We start from the raw sequence: 17,112 nt of genomic DNA, 5'->3' as shown, positions 1-17,112 counted from the left end.
GTGCTGTTTGGATTTTTTACACCCCATTTCCCTTTTCCCCATTCATATTGTGCTCTACGGTGTATCTGCTTCCCCCAGCTCTTGTCTACCCATGTCTAGGACAAGCGGAGAGGAAAAGGTAAAATGCAGGTTGCGTAAGCGCACGAGCCATGATGCCGAGTACAGGCCTCTGAGGAGAAAGTGAAATGGCATGTGAAGTACATACATCCACCTAGAGCTACAACTGCCCACCACAGGCACCATCCTTCCTGTTCTAAGCCTCAGTGGACGCAGAACAATTGAAGAAACCATGAAAACAAAATGCGCGTTTGGTTCATTAAAAAGACTGTTCTGCCCCGATCACAGTGATACCACTTTTACCACACGCGGGAGACAAATATTCGACATACAGTAGACTCTTGATAAACGGAGCTTAAATTAAGGGACCGAAAACAATTAGTTCCGTTTAACAGCAGTTCCCTTTACTGAGATCGATGCGTGAAAGTGCACATTTATGTGCGTAGGCACGCTTAGGGGAGTTTAATGGTACTCTAAGCACTAGAAGGAAAATGTAGCTGATAGTTTTTCAGAAAGCAAGATTTGGCAATAATAACTCGCTGCGCACTACAAAATGCATCAATTATTTTTGTTTGAATCCTTGGAACTGCATGTTTTAGAAGACGGCAACGCGGTAATAAAGCGCGAGAAGCACCACGAAGGCACGAAGCAGGGGTGGCGGAGGGGGAGTTGAGCTGAGCCCTGTAATCACAGCGTCTTGAATCGAGACCGAACGACTGAAACAAGAACTGCGATGTTGCATTCATTGCGCTAACACGCCTTACCGGAACCATAAAAAGCTGATTCTCATGCCAATGGGTTTCACAAGAAGTTCCATTGCTCGTTCCGTTTACACGGTGACGCGGAAATTTTAGCTCGGATTGCCGAGAGTTTCTTTACGTTATCCGAATACAAAACCAACCAACGTACAGTCTACTGTTCCGTTTAAGCGATTTCCGTTTATCGAGGTTCTACTGTAGGAAGGAAAACATACGAAAAAGCGGCGACTCCCCTGCGACATTCCTATAACTTCTCTACGACGGCAAAGAATCTTGTTTGTGTGACTGGTGGCAGCCGGCCTGAGCCACAGTCATGAAACATGACAGTGGGGCCTGGAGTTCAGTTTGATGCTATCACTGCAATGCTACCCTGGAGTTATTTCCCTGATAACGGCGCTAAAGTTCGATTTCTATTAAATCACTGCTCCCGCATTACGTCACTGCAATGTATAACATTTAAAAGGTTTCCAATATTTCTTGCGTTTTCGCGGCTACAAATTCACTGACGATTACTATAGTCTTTATGGCGAAATTTGTTCGCAGCGGGAACTGCAGTCTGTTCGGTCACGGTGCATATCTCCTGCGTCACCGGAAGTGATCACGTGATCAACGAACGGACGGCGGCGAGCGCTCCTCTGCTGTGATCTCATCGCGCGTCGCAGCCGCCAACCTCGTTATTGGAAATAGTGTTTGAACCTCCCGCGGAAATGTCACGTGTTTCGGGTGAGAGTAGTATGGATCAGGGTCTAGGCAAAATGCTCGGAGAGGGCGTTTCTTGTCGGTGGCATTGCATGTTGGCGGCGACGCATGGTGAAAGTGAACGGGGGCAGAAGCTTTTTTTTTTACTCCATTGGAGGCACTGAGAGGCGACGCCATCGTCGCGCGTGCCGCCCTCCCCCTTCACACTTTCCCCAGACGCTCCTCTCTGTTTTCTTTCTGCCTTCGCTGCAGCGTTCTCCCGCTCAGACGGTTTCGCAGATGGCGACAAATGCCTAACGCCGACAGAAATACCAGGTACCGGAGGCCATGGGCTCCGCCCTAAAAAAAGGTTTTTTTTTTTGTGGCTCGAATGGAGCTGAGCTAATTACCAAAATCAAAACTTCTTTGAAATTGAGTGAACTCCTCTTTGTGTCTTTTAGCAAATCGTACATCATAAAAGTATATCCCAAACTGTAGGCAATATGTAGGCACTGCATACTGCGAAGAATAAACATTTATACTCAAGTGCATACCACCGCACGAAAGGGTGTTTCGATTTCTAATCGCGATAGCAGCCGTACTCACAAAACTGCTTGGTTCTCATAAAAATTATATTGCTTATTACACGTTGTTAGGAACACATTTCAAACGTGTTCTTGCGGTGTACCGTACAAAAAAATTCCCCGGGAATTTCTCCGAGAATTCTCCGAGAATTTAAGCACACTCATGTACTACGATTATTCCTATAGGATTTCGCCTTCTACGATTTCTTTACTGCTTCGCAGTGTTTGCACTTGCTTCTTTGCTTTAGTTGTTAACCTTTTGACGCAAAATACCCCGACTGGAAGATTGGCTGCACTTCTCGCTGCAGCTTCCCCACAGCCTGAGCTGTCCTTCACGGGAAAACATTCCAGTCACGTGCTGCCGCATGCACCTGTCACGGCGATTCTTTGTTCGAATGTGCGAGGCCCCTTCGTTAGCTCTGTGATTAGAGCACTTGGCTGCTCGTCTAGAGACGACTCTAAAATCCCACACCAATCTTGCTTATATCCTCTTTACAGTAACGGCAATTTTGGCACCATTCGGGTTGCTCGACAGTAAGACTGACAACCACGGTCACTTTGATGGCAAACGCGACGCTTTCACCTTAATGAGTTAATCTTAACCCACGCACAACTTGACATCAACAAACAAACCGCAACACAATACGCGACTCAGAGCCTGTTCGTAGTGATACCAATTCAGGCCCAATCAGGTTCGATACAACCCCTCCTGTTAGCACTGTCGTTGCAAACGGGGGCCCCCACCTCAAGGCAGAAAGGAAGCAGCCGGTGGTCCACATCATCAGGCTTCCGGAACTCGTCCACCAGTCGCAAGGGACGCAGTGCGGGCCGGTCGGCAACTTTCTTTGCCAGGTAGTCCAGAACAAACAGATCCGCCGCACTGCAGCACACCACAGAAAAGACACGGCCTTGCATTCACAACCACCGCGCTTTGTAATTGAACAATCGGATTTTTCTTCATCGCCATCCCCAAGTTAATCCATGCCCACTTCAAGATGAAGCCATTTGCCAGGCACCTTTAGCCAGAGTTGCTCAGTATACAGTATTTGTGAAACTCTCTTTAGGCCCCCCATGTGTAAAAAAGTGCACCCCGGTTTGCCCCATGTAATCAGCGCAAGCAGGTACAGCTACTTAGCAAGTGGACTAACGTGCCACTGGTCGACAGAGAGCTGAAGTAGTTCTCAAGCACTTGCATCTGCTTCCACAAGTCCTAAGATAAACGCGGAGAAAAAGTGAGCAAGCATTACCTAATACAACGCGTGCCTATTTGGTCAACAATTACTGAACAGCTCGGTATTCAAAGTACAGTTTGTATCCTTTATGTACCGAACCAATACGCTGCCCCTAAGCCTTAACGAAGAAGGAGTGCTCGTGCCGCACAGATTTTGAAGCAGAGTTTTGCAACTGGTCTACTATAGCGCTCAACTTGACTTGCAGCACGCGAGCGGTGGCCAGAGCTGCTCCGCAGATGACCGTGGTTCCGCGCCGCGAGGCACTCGAGGACTAACGGAAGAGGGTTTCAGCTCCCCTGATAATCATCAGCACCCCCCTACCCCTTTTAAAACTGCTTTTTAAGGCCAAATGGACTCAAATTTTGCCTCGGCCAAATTTACTTCGCACGTACAGTACCTACCACCAAACCAACTGGGACAAGGCTGGTAGCCCCGTGAAATATCTCTGTTGACCTGCCTGCAGCGTTTAAAATAGCTCGCCGGCCGGTGGATCGTGCAAACAGCCATGAAGCGGAAGTGACGCTGCGGCAGGCCCTGCGCCTTTTCCTACCGCCAGCCAGGAGAACCGGTCGAGTCCCGCTGGGTGCGCTTTTCCTAGGGCTGCGGCGAGGGCGAAGCGTTGCGACCAGGTTTGCTTCGGCCAGCCGGCAGTGCGCGGCTCCTCGCTCGCCGTGTAGGCCGGATGGAACGCCACTTCAGCCTGGCAGTAATAGACGCGCTCATGGATGAAAGGACGCGCTCTCCTCAATCTCGGTTTGAAAATCTCGGATCTTTTATGGCTGTTTGCGCCATTGATACGAGTATTTCAACTGTCATATTTTGCATTTTGTAGCCCGTTCAGGCAGATTATACCGAAATCACGTTTTCAAGAGGTTGAAATTTAGAGCCCAGTTGACCTTTAATCTACCAAATCTGGCGAATGCCCGACGCTCGGAAGAGCTTCATAATGTGTGGCTGCGCACAGCTTTGCGCGGCGGCTTAAACTGTGCTGATCAGTCCCTGAATATCGGATATGTACATACCTCGGCAAAGTTGGCGCAGCTCACTCAAACTCACTCACAATTTTTTTTTCGAATCACCACTCACTCAAACTCAGACTCAATGCTGAGCAGCACATCTGCACTCACTCAAACTCAAACTCACGTTGAGCGCAAAACTCACTCGGACTCAAACTCAAAATGTACTCAGAACTCAAAATGTACTCAGACTCAAAATGGACTCAAAACTCATATGTACTCAGAACTCAAAATATACTAAAACTCAAAATGTACTCAGATTCAAAATGAACTCAAAACTCATATGTACTCAGAACTCAAAATGTACTCCGAACTCAAAATGGACTCAGAACTCAAAATGGACTCAAACTCAAAATAGATTCAAAACTCAAAATCGTCTCAAACTCAAAATGTACTCAGAACTCAAAATGGACTCAAACTCAAAATGTACTCAAACTCAAAATGGACTCAAACTCAAAATGGACTCAAAACTCAAAATGTACTCAAAACTCAAAACGAACCCAGAACTCGAAATGGGCTAAGAACTCAAAATGAATTAATAACTCAAACACCCTCACAACTCTCTCGTGCTAGGAATGTACTGTGGCTCAGATGGACTCTGATTTCATTAGCATTCAGTGTTGTCAAATTCATGCGCGGTGAAAATATTACGGGCGCAAATTCGTGAGCTCAAACTCTTGCATTGGGCACGACATGACACCGTAGCTCCTGTGAGGTCGGAAACAATTATCGTTGCAGATTTAATACAGCTATACCAGCAGCCCATGATGACTAGCGCTGGTTGCAAGCAATTGTACGGATATATTGGATACCAAACTCTTGATGCAGGCTCCGTGTTCGTGTTTATGACAGAGGCGGTCCACACTCGATGGTGTGCTGGGTCCCTGGGTCGAAACAAGCAAGATTGGGCGAGGGGGTGTCCGCTCACTGCTCCGTTCATTTATGCTGAAGCTGTTTAGGGTTACGGTTCTGTGCATTCTTGCTCTGCATCCTGAAAAAACGCCTTGCGTCAAAGCGAACTGTCCCCGCGAATCTCTGAAGCGCGAGGCGTTCATGGATATGCCTTTGCTTTTTTAATGCGTAGCATTCTTTGCCGAGTACCCCCATCTCCCTACCCCCACCAGGATCGTGTAACGCCCTGCATTTACACAAAAATGCAGATATCACGGAAGTTCAACCTGTAATAATTAAAAAAGCGCAAGTGTAGACAATTGATCAAACTAAATGTTAAAAACAAAAAAAATAATAAGAAGAAAAAATATTGAAAATGGCGAACCGTATAACACGGGAGTCATGGATTGTCTCAGATTGCGTTAAAATTCAGAGATATGTGGCGCTAAAGAATGTGGGGTATCAAATTGAGGGTCTCGAGGAGGGAAATCACGTGGGACAAACAGAAAAGTGTCTCGTTGTTTGCTGAGGCACTTGTATTAGTTTTTATTAGCATTTGCTGGGTGGGATGAGCTCTCGTAGCTCGGAAAAGCACCACGCTGTCGTTGTAAGCAATGACCGCCACCGTACCCAGCTGTTAATTTCCAGCATGCACGCGTGTGCGAGTGCGAGTGCGCGTGCGTTTGCGTGTGTGCGCGTGTGTGCGCGTGTGCGCGTGTGTGCGCGTGCGCGTGCGCTTGTGTGCGCGTGCGCGTGTGTGTGCGCGCGCGTGTGTGTGCGTGCGTGTGCGTGCGTGCGTGCGTGCGTGCGTGTGCGTGTGCGTGCGTGTGCGTGTGCGCGTGTGCGTGCGCGTGTGTGCGTGCACGTGCGTGCGTGCGTGTGTGTGGGTGTGTGCGTGCATGTCCGTGTGCGTGTGTGTGTGCGTGTGTGTGAGCGCGCGCGCGTTTTCGTGTGTACGCGCGTGCGCGTGTGCGCGCGTGTGCGCGTGCGTGCACGTGTGCGCGTGCGCACGTGTGCGCGCGCGCGTGTGTGTGTGTGCGTGCGTGTGCGTGTGCGTGTGCGTGCGTGCGTGTGTGCGTGTGCGTGCGTGTGCGTGCGTGTGCGCGTGTGCGTGCGTGCGTGCGCGTGTGCGTGCGTGTGCGTGCGCGTGTGCGTGCGTGTGCGTACGTGCGCGTGCATGTGCGCGTGCGTGTGCGCGCGCGTGTGTGTGTGCATGTGCGTGCGTGTGCGTGTGCGTGCGCGTGTGCGTGTGCGTGTGCGTGTGCGTGTGCGTGTGCGTGCGTGCGTGCGCGCATGTGCGCGCGCGCACGTGTGTGTGGGTGTGTGCGTGTGCGTGCGTGTTAGTGCATGCGTGCGTGCGCGTGCGTGTGTGCGTGCGTGTGCGCGTGTGTGTGCGTGTGCGTGCGCGTGTGCGTGCGTGTGTGTGTGTGCGTGTGAGTGTGCTTGTGCGCGTGCGTGCGCGTGCGCGTGTGCGTGTGTGTGTGCGTGTGTGTGTCTATCTGTGTGTCCGTGTGTTGCGTGTGTTGTGGAAATTGTGCACACGCGCATGTGTGTTGCGTGTGTTGTGTGTTGCGTGTGTGTGTGTGTGTGTGTGTGTTGCGTCAGTCATCTGTTCTTTTATTGTGTTTCAGATGTAGTTGTCGGAGAACTGCAGAGCCCGAGTTAAGTCTTTTCCTTTACATTGTCATGTGCTCGTTTTGACATCTTGGGCTGATTTCTCATTGTAATAAAATTTGTTCGAACGCACACACAAACTGCGCTTGCTTATTTTTCTGAAGTGTTTTCCTCCTGTCACAATGTCTGTTTATGTCTTGGTGGCTCTGTTGCCTCTCTATCTCCTACACTCTAGCAAGGAGTTAATGTCTGACATGTAATTGGCCAATTCTGGATTCGAGTGCACGTAGTACACTGTGAGAAGGAAATTACGGACGCGAAACGCGGCCGCAAGGCTTATTCATAAACAAATGTGAAATTCGCCTTTCTGATGAGCTATGATGCCCCCTGTTACCTATGGTCGTCCACAATTACCACAACACCATATGTGTCGAACGATTTGCTTGTTTGTTGGGACACGGGGAAATGGAGGAAGTAACGTTTGAATGGCAGCTATTAGCAGAGAGTTTTTGATTCTGGTGATTTAAGTTCGAGAGCTTGGCATGGGTTTTGTTCTTACCCCATGCCATCCTGCCTCGATGATTCAGTATTTAGACGCCAAACTTTTTAATACTATAAACCACATTGATGGACATCTCTGGACAAGCCCTCGCATGTATATTACACAACTGCCTTACGGGTTGGCAGTTAATTTTGGTTAAACCCTACCGAGCAATTAAAGAAAGACACCATTTGCTATATCCTCATAACTATAATCAAAAAACATTTTTATATTTGTCCCACGTGATCCCCTTCGATGAGACCTTTAATTTGATACCCCACACACCCTAGCAGGATCATATGGAATTCATACCAGTCAAACTAACCATGACTCTCATGACTGTAACCAGGACGCATTATTTAAATGTCCGACGTGATTCTCCTAACTGAAACCTTCAATTTGACACCCCACAATCTTTATCGGCCTCACCTTGAATTTAACCCAATCTATGACTCATAATGACTATCTCATGATTAAAACCACGAAGCCTTTTTTATTTGTACCACGGGATTCCCCTCGTCAAGACCGTAAATTTGATACCCCACACGCCCTAGGGGTCACTTCGAATTTTAACCCAATATAAGACTCGCCATGACTATCTCATGGTTATAACCAGGAAGCATTTTTGTATTTCTCCCACGTGATTCCGCTCATCAAGACCATTAATTTGATACCCATCACATCCTAGCGGAATCAATTTGAATGTTAAACCAATCAATGACTAACCATGACTATCTCATGATATAGCCATACCGCATTTTTGTCCCACGTGATTTCGCTCATCGGAACCTTCAATTTGATGATCCGCACACCCAGTGGTGTCATTGTGAATTTTAACCTAATTTATGACCCACCTTGAGTATGTCATGATAATAATCAGGAAGCACGTGGTTACCCTCATCGAGACCTTTAATTTGATACCCCACATGCCCTTGCGCAATGAACTTAAATTTTAACCGAATCTATGACTAACCATGACTACGTCTTTATATAACCATACTCATTTTGTCCCGAATGATTCCCCACACCGAGACCTTGAATTTGATTCCCAAGATGCCCTCGCAGCGTCATTTTGAATTTTAACCCAATCTATCACTCATTATGACTGCCTGATGACTAAAATCAGGAAACATTTTTTAATTTACCCCGCGTGATTTCGTTAATCGGGACCTTTCATTTGATACTTTACACGCTTTAGCCTCATCGGTTTGACATTTCACCCAATTTAATGCGGTCATTATTCTGTCTAAAGGGGCGTTGCCCAGTCAATTCAGCTAATTCATTTGAAACAGCAGAAGGGACCACCCCCGCCCGCTTTTCCCCCCGGCTCTCACCTCTTCCTTTGTGGCCCCTAGTATATCAAGCCGTTAACAGTAGCAGGCGAACAACAAGCAAGCAAGCGCCGCAGTGTGCTTTCCCACCACCCTTTCCCACCCTCTTAGTGGATCCATCAGGAGGAAAAGTTAAGACAACCCTTTTTATGACCTCACCAGTCAATTATCACTCACGAGCCAGCCGCGACAACTTGGTATACAGCATGTGCTTAGGGTCATGAAAATTCAACAAAAAAGTAAAAAAAATAAGACACCCCCTCCCTCACAACCGATCACGCGGATCGCGAATGGTGCCGTACCCGCAGGTAACCTGAATTCCGAGCCCACAGGGACGCATCAAACTTAACAGCCAACCATAGCTGCCTGCTAGGCTACTCATATGTACTCAAACTCAAAATGGACTCAAAACTCATGTGTACTCAGAACTCAAACTGTATTCAAAACTCAATATGTACTCAAACTCAAAATGTACTCAAACTCAAAATGTACTCAGAACTCAAAATGGACTCAAACGCAAAATTTACTCAGAACTCAAAATGGACTCAAACTCAAAATGTACTCAGAACTCAAAATGGACTCAGAATTCACTAGGTCTCAGGCGTACTCAGACTCAATCGGACTCAAACTCAGTCGGGACCACTCGGCTCAAACTCACTCAAGCTCAAACTCACCATGCCACACTAGCCTCGCGCTCACTCAAACTCAAACTCACGCGTGAGTTTGAGTCCAAATGAGTCTGAGTGAGTGGACTCATGAGTGAGTTCGCCGACCTCTGGATATGTATTTTCCTTGTTTGAAGTTGCTTCTCCTGTCTGCTTCAAATCTGTGCTATGCTTCCTGCAATCAAATGCGTCGCTCGTCACTATATTAGCTGACTGCTCGTTTCAGCTGGTTTAGGTTGAAAGCACTGAAAACGTTTGTTAGCCGATCAACAGGTCTTTCTGCGATAATAGCAAGGAAACCACCACGCGTCACATTTCTTGAACCGCTGTACAATGCTGCCCGCGTGCGTTAAAAATGTTGCGCATTCGGCACGTCACAAGGGGAGGAAGCAACAGGACGTGCTGACGATTATCAGAGGAGCTGTTCGCCCTCTCTTGTTAGTTCTCGCTGCGTGGTGCCACCGCCGTCCGCACAGGAGTTCCGGCCACCACTAGCGTGTTGCGAGTCAAGTTAAGTGCTATACAGTTAAACCTCGGTCTAACGAAGTCGTCCGGAACAGCGAGTCATTTCGTTAAATCTAGAACTTCATAAAATCAGGACTGTAATTTTACGAGCAGTTGATTCCATAAATTCAATGTCGAAAGGGAGTCGAATCCCATCAGGTACCATTACATCGTAATTGCGGTGGGCACGGCGCTCGTTTGCCGATATTTAAGCGATGCGCTAAAAGTCCCCTGTGAAAATAGGAAGCCAGCTGGGACTTGCCCTGAAGTCGTCCTCCCCCAGCAGTTGCGCGAAACACAACGCGGTCTGTTGTACCACTTACCCTGTGAGCGAAACCTTCTTGGCTCTCATATCCCCGCACAACGTAAACAGGGTTTCCTCCGGCTTCTCATGAGAGGTATACGTCTTCTTGAAGTTGTCGTCACCGCAACTTCAGACGAAGAGGCGTATAGATGATGCGGTTCCTTCCGTTCAAGATTGTGAAAAGCGTGCTGGCCAGGACCATAGGTTGGCAGGCTCACTCAATAGTGCACTTACACCCTCCTGACCCCTCATGAGTGAGTGGTGAGTGAGCCTCGCCTCGGGTTGGACTGGAGAGTGTAAGTGCGAGTGAGTGCGAGCCCCACGCGGGGTGAGCCCCGCTCACCACTCGCGAGTGCACTCGCGCTACCCGCCCCATTTGCGGGGCCTATACCGCGGTGAGCGCCACTATTGCGCTTGTACTCGTTGTTGGCAATTCTTCGCAGGAGGCGCTCCCTGTGATGATCATTAGTGGCAGGATTGCTTTTATCTTCGGAAATATGTCGTCACTGAGCTCCTGCCATGGGGCATCTAGAATTAATTCTCTGGTGGCGTGTTGATTTAGGAATATGATTTGGATGGCTTTCTGAGGCCGTAATGCACCAGTACTGATCGGTTTCATGACTCATGGAGGGTCTGCTGCACACACTCGTCGCGTGCGAGGGTAGACGGTGAAGGGTGAGCGCGAGTGAGTGCGAGTGGTGATGGCGAGTGGTGAGCGTAAGCGCGAGTGAGTGCCAGTGGGGAAGGCGAGTGGTTTGCGTGAGCGCAAGTGAGTGCGATTGGTCACGGTGAGTGGTGAGCGTGAGCGTGAGTGCTAATTAGTGCGAGTGGTGAGGGCGACTGGTGAGCGTGAGTGTGAGTGAGTGGGTGAGAAAAATATATTTTTGTGTGTGAGTGTGGGTATGTGGCGTCTAGTTTTGCCGAGGTATGCAAGGGACTACTGAATTTATATCGCATAGCTCCGCAGAAAAAAAAAACTAGTGTCCTTGTTTTTTTTTGTGACGAGGGGCAAAATATTCGTGGCATTCTGTGTAACGCATTAAAAATTTTTCATTTTTAAACGTACCTGTTTCTCTAAATTCTTCGTTAAATTGGGGTGGCAGTGATTCTATTGCGTTAGTTCGAGTTCCTAACCGCATTCAGCCGTATAGACACCTGCGGGGGAATCCGAATTTGTCCGGTAGATAAGAAAATTTGTAAGAGCAGGTTTCGTTAGATCGAGTTTGACTGTAGTACAAGTAGAACCATGCTGTTATGCTCCTGTTTGTTGCGTTTTCCCGGCTTCTAAGACATCCCATTCTAACATCCCTAAGATATCCCAGGAACGTATGACCGAATGGGCAATATGCCGCCGGGAAAGTTGTAACTGACGATAAAAAACAGAAACCAAGCGTACTTCGGTGACGAAAACATACGACAGATACGGGCGCCTGTATCCGTCCTATCTTCTCTTCGTCCACGACTGTTTAACGTCACGTTTTATTTCTTGTTCAAGTATGAACGTAGTCGCTCAACTACGAGTTTTGTGAACCTAGCTGACGGTCGATGCACCGGTTCACCGCGAAGACGACGTTTTCATAGGCACACCCGAAAACATTTGCTAGCTCACAGACGGCCTTAATGTGAGCCGCATAGACGCTGGCGCCACATTCCTCTCTATTGCATATATTAGGAACATGATGGCTGTATAGTACAATCATTGTTTCACTGCCTGCGATTGCTGTTTTTGCCGAGTTGTGGCCATCTCAGCTGTTTTATATTGTGAACTTCTTATTACTGCCTCGTTGCGGTCGCACGTAAGCGGTTGTCAGCGGCTTATCTCCGTGTGCAGGCATACGTGGACACCAGTGGGCGTGCGCTTGTTTTAATCTGTGGCGTCAAGAAAATGCGGCATACAATGCTGCAAGACTTTTTTCAACTGATAAGCGAGCAGTGAGGGCAGGTACAGTTGAATTGTGCAGTCCTTTTATTTAGTTCCATGGCTCTTGCGTTTCCCGGCTTTTGAGTTTGAGTTTGAGTTTATTTTTTTGGTATATTTTTTGCGCCTATTTTTTCAGCCCCGTGAAAACGTACGAGCGGGGTTTTGCTGTATTGCATAACTCGGCCTTTAGCCATTCCACTGCTGGATTGGAACACGCCAAAGTAATTTCCAAAGTTGGATTTTGAACCCTTTAGAGCTTTTCCCACACGAAACAATCATGCACTTCTGAGAAGGAGGGCGAAAAATATTTTCAGTAAAGAACTCCCCTTTAGGATGCAGTCCATCGAGCTCCCTTGTCAAGTCAAGCCAATATTAAATGAATGCACGAAGACCTTTCCGTCTTTCAGAGATAATTTCAGCTTTGAGAAGATGAAGTGCAAAGACAGGATTGGGCACGATAAAAATATTTCAAATCTGTCTCTCCCAAACCAGATAACCCAAAACAACACTCCGTGGTGGTGTCAGATATTGTCGAATAATGCTTCAGAGTTTCTTGACCCCTGTCTCCCATTCTAGCATCCATGCTCCAAGACGTCACCTAATCTTCATAATTTCTGCGGCACTTCTCCAACTCCCAGCCCCACTTGTTTAGCGGCGTCAAAGCTTGAAGCACGCATGTTATGCCAAGCATCCAACTTAGCATATTGGCAATGCAGACAAGCTTTTAAGACGTGTAATGCATCAAAAAATATCCATAGGCTCAAAACCCACGGCTAGTACACCCCGCACGCTTAAGAAATGATGGTCTCATCGCACCATTCCTGGCCATTCCATCTTTGGGGAAAAGTCTGGCCGTCAATACCGAAAAAAGTTCAAAGGAATAATTGCTAACACCGAACACATGGTTTGTTAGATGTCAGCGGAAACTGCTACAGTGTCCTAGCAAAAACATCCACGCAAGATTGTGCTGGCGCAGACAACGCTGAGACACATGAAACAGAAAACGTCAACTCTTAAGAGATACAACCGCACAACTTTCTCCTTCACAAACTCGCTGTTGAAATCAATGAAAACACTCCACCATTACGCTGGTTCACCACCCCCTCTCTCTTTGGTCCCCCTCTCATGGGCACGTCACACAAATTAAGGTGCCCAAGAACCGAATCAAAAATTTTCCTGCATATGCTCTTCTGCACCACTGTCGGTATTACAGAGAACCACTTCTCATCACTGTAGGGAGGAGGGGAGAGAATAATGTGTCGCATTGCCACGTCATGCCCCCCTCCTCTAACTACTAAAGAGTGAACCACAAGAGCGATACTAGCTACAGATGACTGTCGTTATGTCTTGCCCTCTCACCAATCCCTTAGTGGACTATCCTTGGCACACTCCTGGGGTGGAATTCCGAGTTTGCGCGTTTCAACATGTCAATTTCGAACCCGTTTCAGTATTGGCATAGGTGTACTTATGAGGCCTCTGACCAATGACGTGCGCAGAAACCCACGCCTCGCCTTGCTTGAGTTGCGAAACTCCCAGGTCACTTGCCCTCAGCCAGGCAGGGCTTACTCTTGAAATGGGCACTTTGAAACGGAAATTGAACGGTCAAAACTTAACCATGCCCCTGGACAATATCATTCAGGTGATTATGTCGCGCCAAGGAAATTCTCACCTGTTCGATTGGGTGCACACCAGCACCCGGGAGTCAGGCAGCCGCCCGATGACCTCGAAGAGTGCCTGCGCCAAAACGAAGGTCTTCCCCGTGCCACAAGGTCCTTCCACCAGGACAGGGGGAACGCCGACCACGGGAAACGGAGACAGTATAGCCTCCATGGTTCGTTGCTGCTGCTCGCTGAGGCGAGGGTCCCAGCTCTGCTCCCACTCGCTGCCACAGCCGAGACAAGACAAGGTGATTGAACATCCACTTCAGACACCGTCGGGCACCATCATAGAGTTTCATGCTAACATATACTCCAGATGAGTCACACTTACACCGTCCCATCGTGTACTAGGTAAGAGCATTCTACATTTCCTAAGCATTGGTTGACAAACAGACTGGAAAGTTGCCTCTAGAACGGAGCTCCAAGAGCTTTTTTTTTGTCACGGAGTTTTTATAAGCATCACGCAAGATTAACAAGAGAACAAATGTCGCCTTGTTTGTTAATTTTGGCTTCAGGAGTAAAAATAAGCCATGTGACAAGCAAAATAATGGAGAGGTATCGCAGTGACAGATTGAAACTCTATAGCCAACACCCTTTCTTGTAGCACAATCTATGGCCTCTTCTGCAAAGCTAAGAAATATAAAGCAGGCATGAACCAATAGGGAAAATGGAAGCAGCACAATCAGCTACGCAAGCAAATTTGTCGAACCATTTGTGCTTCTTTTTTTTGTGGCCCCACTGTCAACTTCAGATCACAAACTTATTATCTGAGTTTAGCGGAAGTCTACAGCTTTGATTCCTCTGTAATGGTCGGCGTGAGACAAAGCCTTGTGGATTATTAGCGGCCACCACGCCAAAACTCCTATCCCAGCCGATGTAAGCAAATCAGTGAGGAGGACCATGGTACGGAAACAAGCTGTTTCAACGCACATTTGTGAATACAAAAACTGCATATAAATCAGTGGGAAAATATTGACACTGAAGTGAATATCAGAAAGTAGAAAAAAACGCTCCATAATCAGAATTATGTGTTTTTTAAATATGTATGCAGTGAATGCCTACCCTCTTTAGGAACACTGTACTTCACTGTGTCATGCTTCTACACACGCAGTAGAGGGGACATGAAGGCAAAATACAAATCCGCTTTATTAAAAACACTCATTTGTTCAGATACGAATGACACCAATTTTATTACAGGCTTCAAACAAATTCTAGGCATTGTTAAAGAAAACAGATTAAGCAGGCAACATCTCTACGTCATCACTGAATTATGTTTGTGCGATTGGTGGCCCTTGACTTAAGCCACCACCACGAACCCTGACTGGGCGACTGCACTGGGGCCGCTAGTTCTGCTTCATCTATTCACTGCTACGCTAGCATCCAGTTAACACAGTGATAACTTCGTGGTGCTGGTCTCTGTGCAATTACTGCTGAGGTTCTGTAGCGTGAAACGTAAATTTTTTTAACACTTCTTGCATCCGCATCAAACATCAAATGGAAACTGAAGTGGGTTCATCTATTTTATTTGGGCTACACTACGCAGTTTAATGAATGAAGTGTGTTATATGGTATTCTCATATACAAGATCATTTTTGTTTCTCCGTTTGATTTGAAAAGAACGGTTACGACAGCCAGGAAACCTGTAATTCCCTGCTGAGAAGTGCAAAACTGTACGACCTCACGCCTTCCCTCCCAGAGAAATTGTGGAGAGGGGAGGATGCAGCCTCCGCGCTGGGAGTGAGGCAAGCCAGGAGAGATTCCTGGTTACTTATAGCTGGGGTTGTTCGTTTTCGGGTTTTATATTTCTTTAAAATCGGGCGGTAAAAATCGGGTGCTATATTGTAAACTCATAAATTGGAAGAAATCGGACTTTACGGCATACCTATTACGAATTTCGGAATTTTCAGGTTAAATCAAGATATGTACTAAGTAATACACTTAGTTTATTCAATGAGAGGCTATCACAAGCTTCTTAACTTTAACGCTGGTAATTGAGGAGCTTCAAGGTTTTCTAGCAAATACTTTCGATAAAGTTTGTTTGGAAATGAATCAGTAAGGATGACATCAGAAAGCATTGATAACCTCCAATAAATGAAACATTTTATTCCCCAAAAGCTGGCCGTCTATTGCCTACTCGTCCTTGTTTACATAATTATCCACATGCGCATCATGTCGGACTTTACAAGAACTTCGTGTTGGGTGAGTTGGTGCGTTTTGAAGAATAAACACTGGCTTTGCGCGAATATGACAATACATGCGCGAAGGACGGGACGAGCGCAAACAAACTAAATGTACTGGACAGATCACACAAATATCGGTGCACTTATTATCAGGCCGCTCATGCGCACTTCTCACAACCATAGCAATCTTTAGAAGCAGCTCCATTACATTTCGACAGACTAGCGTCAAGATGTGCAAGCGGTGGTTTATGAAGGAACACTGATGTGTCACTCACGCATTCATCCTCCTTCATTCTTATATGACAGGCCTCTAAAGTTTCCCGTGCCTTCATGTCGCTGCAACTCCGCAGAAACTTAACTTTTTGTAACAGCGGCACATACACACTCACCAATCATGCAGGCCAGACAATGAGCGGGCAAGTGGGCATTAGTTTTGTTTTTGACAGAGAGGTCATAGTCACGCATACAATCATTGATGCAGCGTATACGGTCCCACCTACGTAGACTGGTCAGTCTTTGTTCGAGACCTGTCCCATCGTTGAACGTATCTCAGCCGTAAGAAAGTTCTCTCGACATTAGAGCTTCTATTAGTTGGGCCCAACAGTGCCAGTGCTGCATTTGCCAGCCTGCGGTAGCGAGCGCTAGAGTCAGGCGAATACTCAATGAGTTCTAATGCCGTATTTGTGGGGCTTGCTTCTAGCAAGTACCGGTTGAGAGCGGTGGTCTGTCAGCGCCCGATTGGGCAGATTGCTACTTTAAAAAGTTCCATTCCGGGAGAAATCCGGCTCAACCCAGTGCTTTTCAAACATGGTCGGGGTGCAAAAAAAGGGTAAATTCGGGATTTACCCGAAACCGAACAACACTACATAGCTCTTTAGAGATATCTTTGCATGAGGCACCGTATTTGCTCGATTGTACCACGACGGAGATTGTAACACGAAGAGTGAATGTTTAGTTATCCAGAAAGAAAATATGAAACTGCGAAAAGTAACGCGAGGGTAACTTTTTGTCGCTTCAAAAAAAAAACGCCAAAACACTCACGCGAGACCAGCAAAAGCATGAAAAAGCACATTTCTCTTTTAAAAAGTGTGACTAGATGTCTACCTGTGACGCTTTGAACCTCGTTTGCGGGATGCCCATCAGTCGAGCGACGACGCCTGCCTTAATGTGTATCAGTT

The 17,112-nt window shown here is 47.2% G+C and overlaps 1 protein-coding gene across 1 annotated transcript in view; it reads right to left on the bottom strand.

Moving 5' to 3' along the window:
- LOC144139976 (putative helicase with zinc finger domain) overlaps positions 1 to 17,112 on the bottom strand; it is a 70,473-nt gene that overhangs the window by 26,143 nt on the left and 27,218 nt on the right. The window contains exons 9-10 of the mRNA XM_077672194.1: positions 13,766 to 13,978; positions 2,822 to 2,957 (exon numbers count right to left, since the gene is read on the bottom strand). Coding sequence (XP_077528320.1) covers positions 2,822 to 2,957; positions 13,766 to 13,978 — 349 coding nt within the window. The remainder of the gene's footprint in view (positions 1 to 2,821; positions 2,958 to 13,765; positions 13,979 to 17,112) is intronic.

This window comes from Haemaphysalis longicornis, unplaced genomic scaffold (assembly GCF_048455015.1).
Source record: "Haemaphysalis longicornis isolate Haplotype H1 unplaced genomic scaffold, Haemaphysalis longicornis Haplotype H1 scaffold_5, whole genome shotgun sequence".
In the NCBI taxonomy this organism is placed as follows: Eukaryota; Metazoa; Arthropoda; class Arachnida; order Ixodida; family Ixodidae; genus Haemaphysalis; species Haemaphysalis longicornis.
This window is presented reverse-complemented; position numbering and strand designations above follow the sequence as displayed.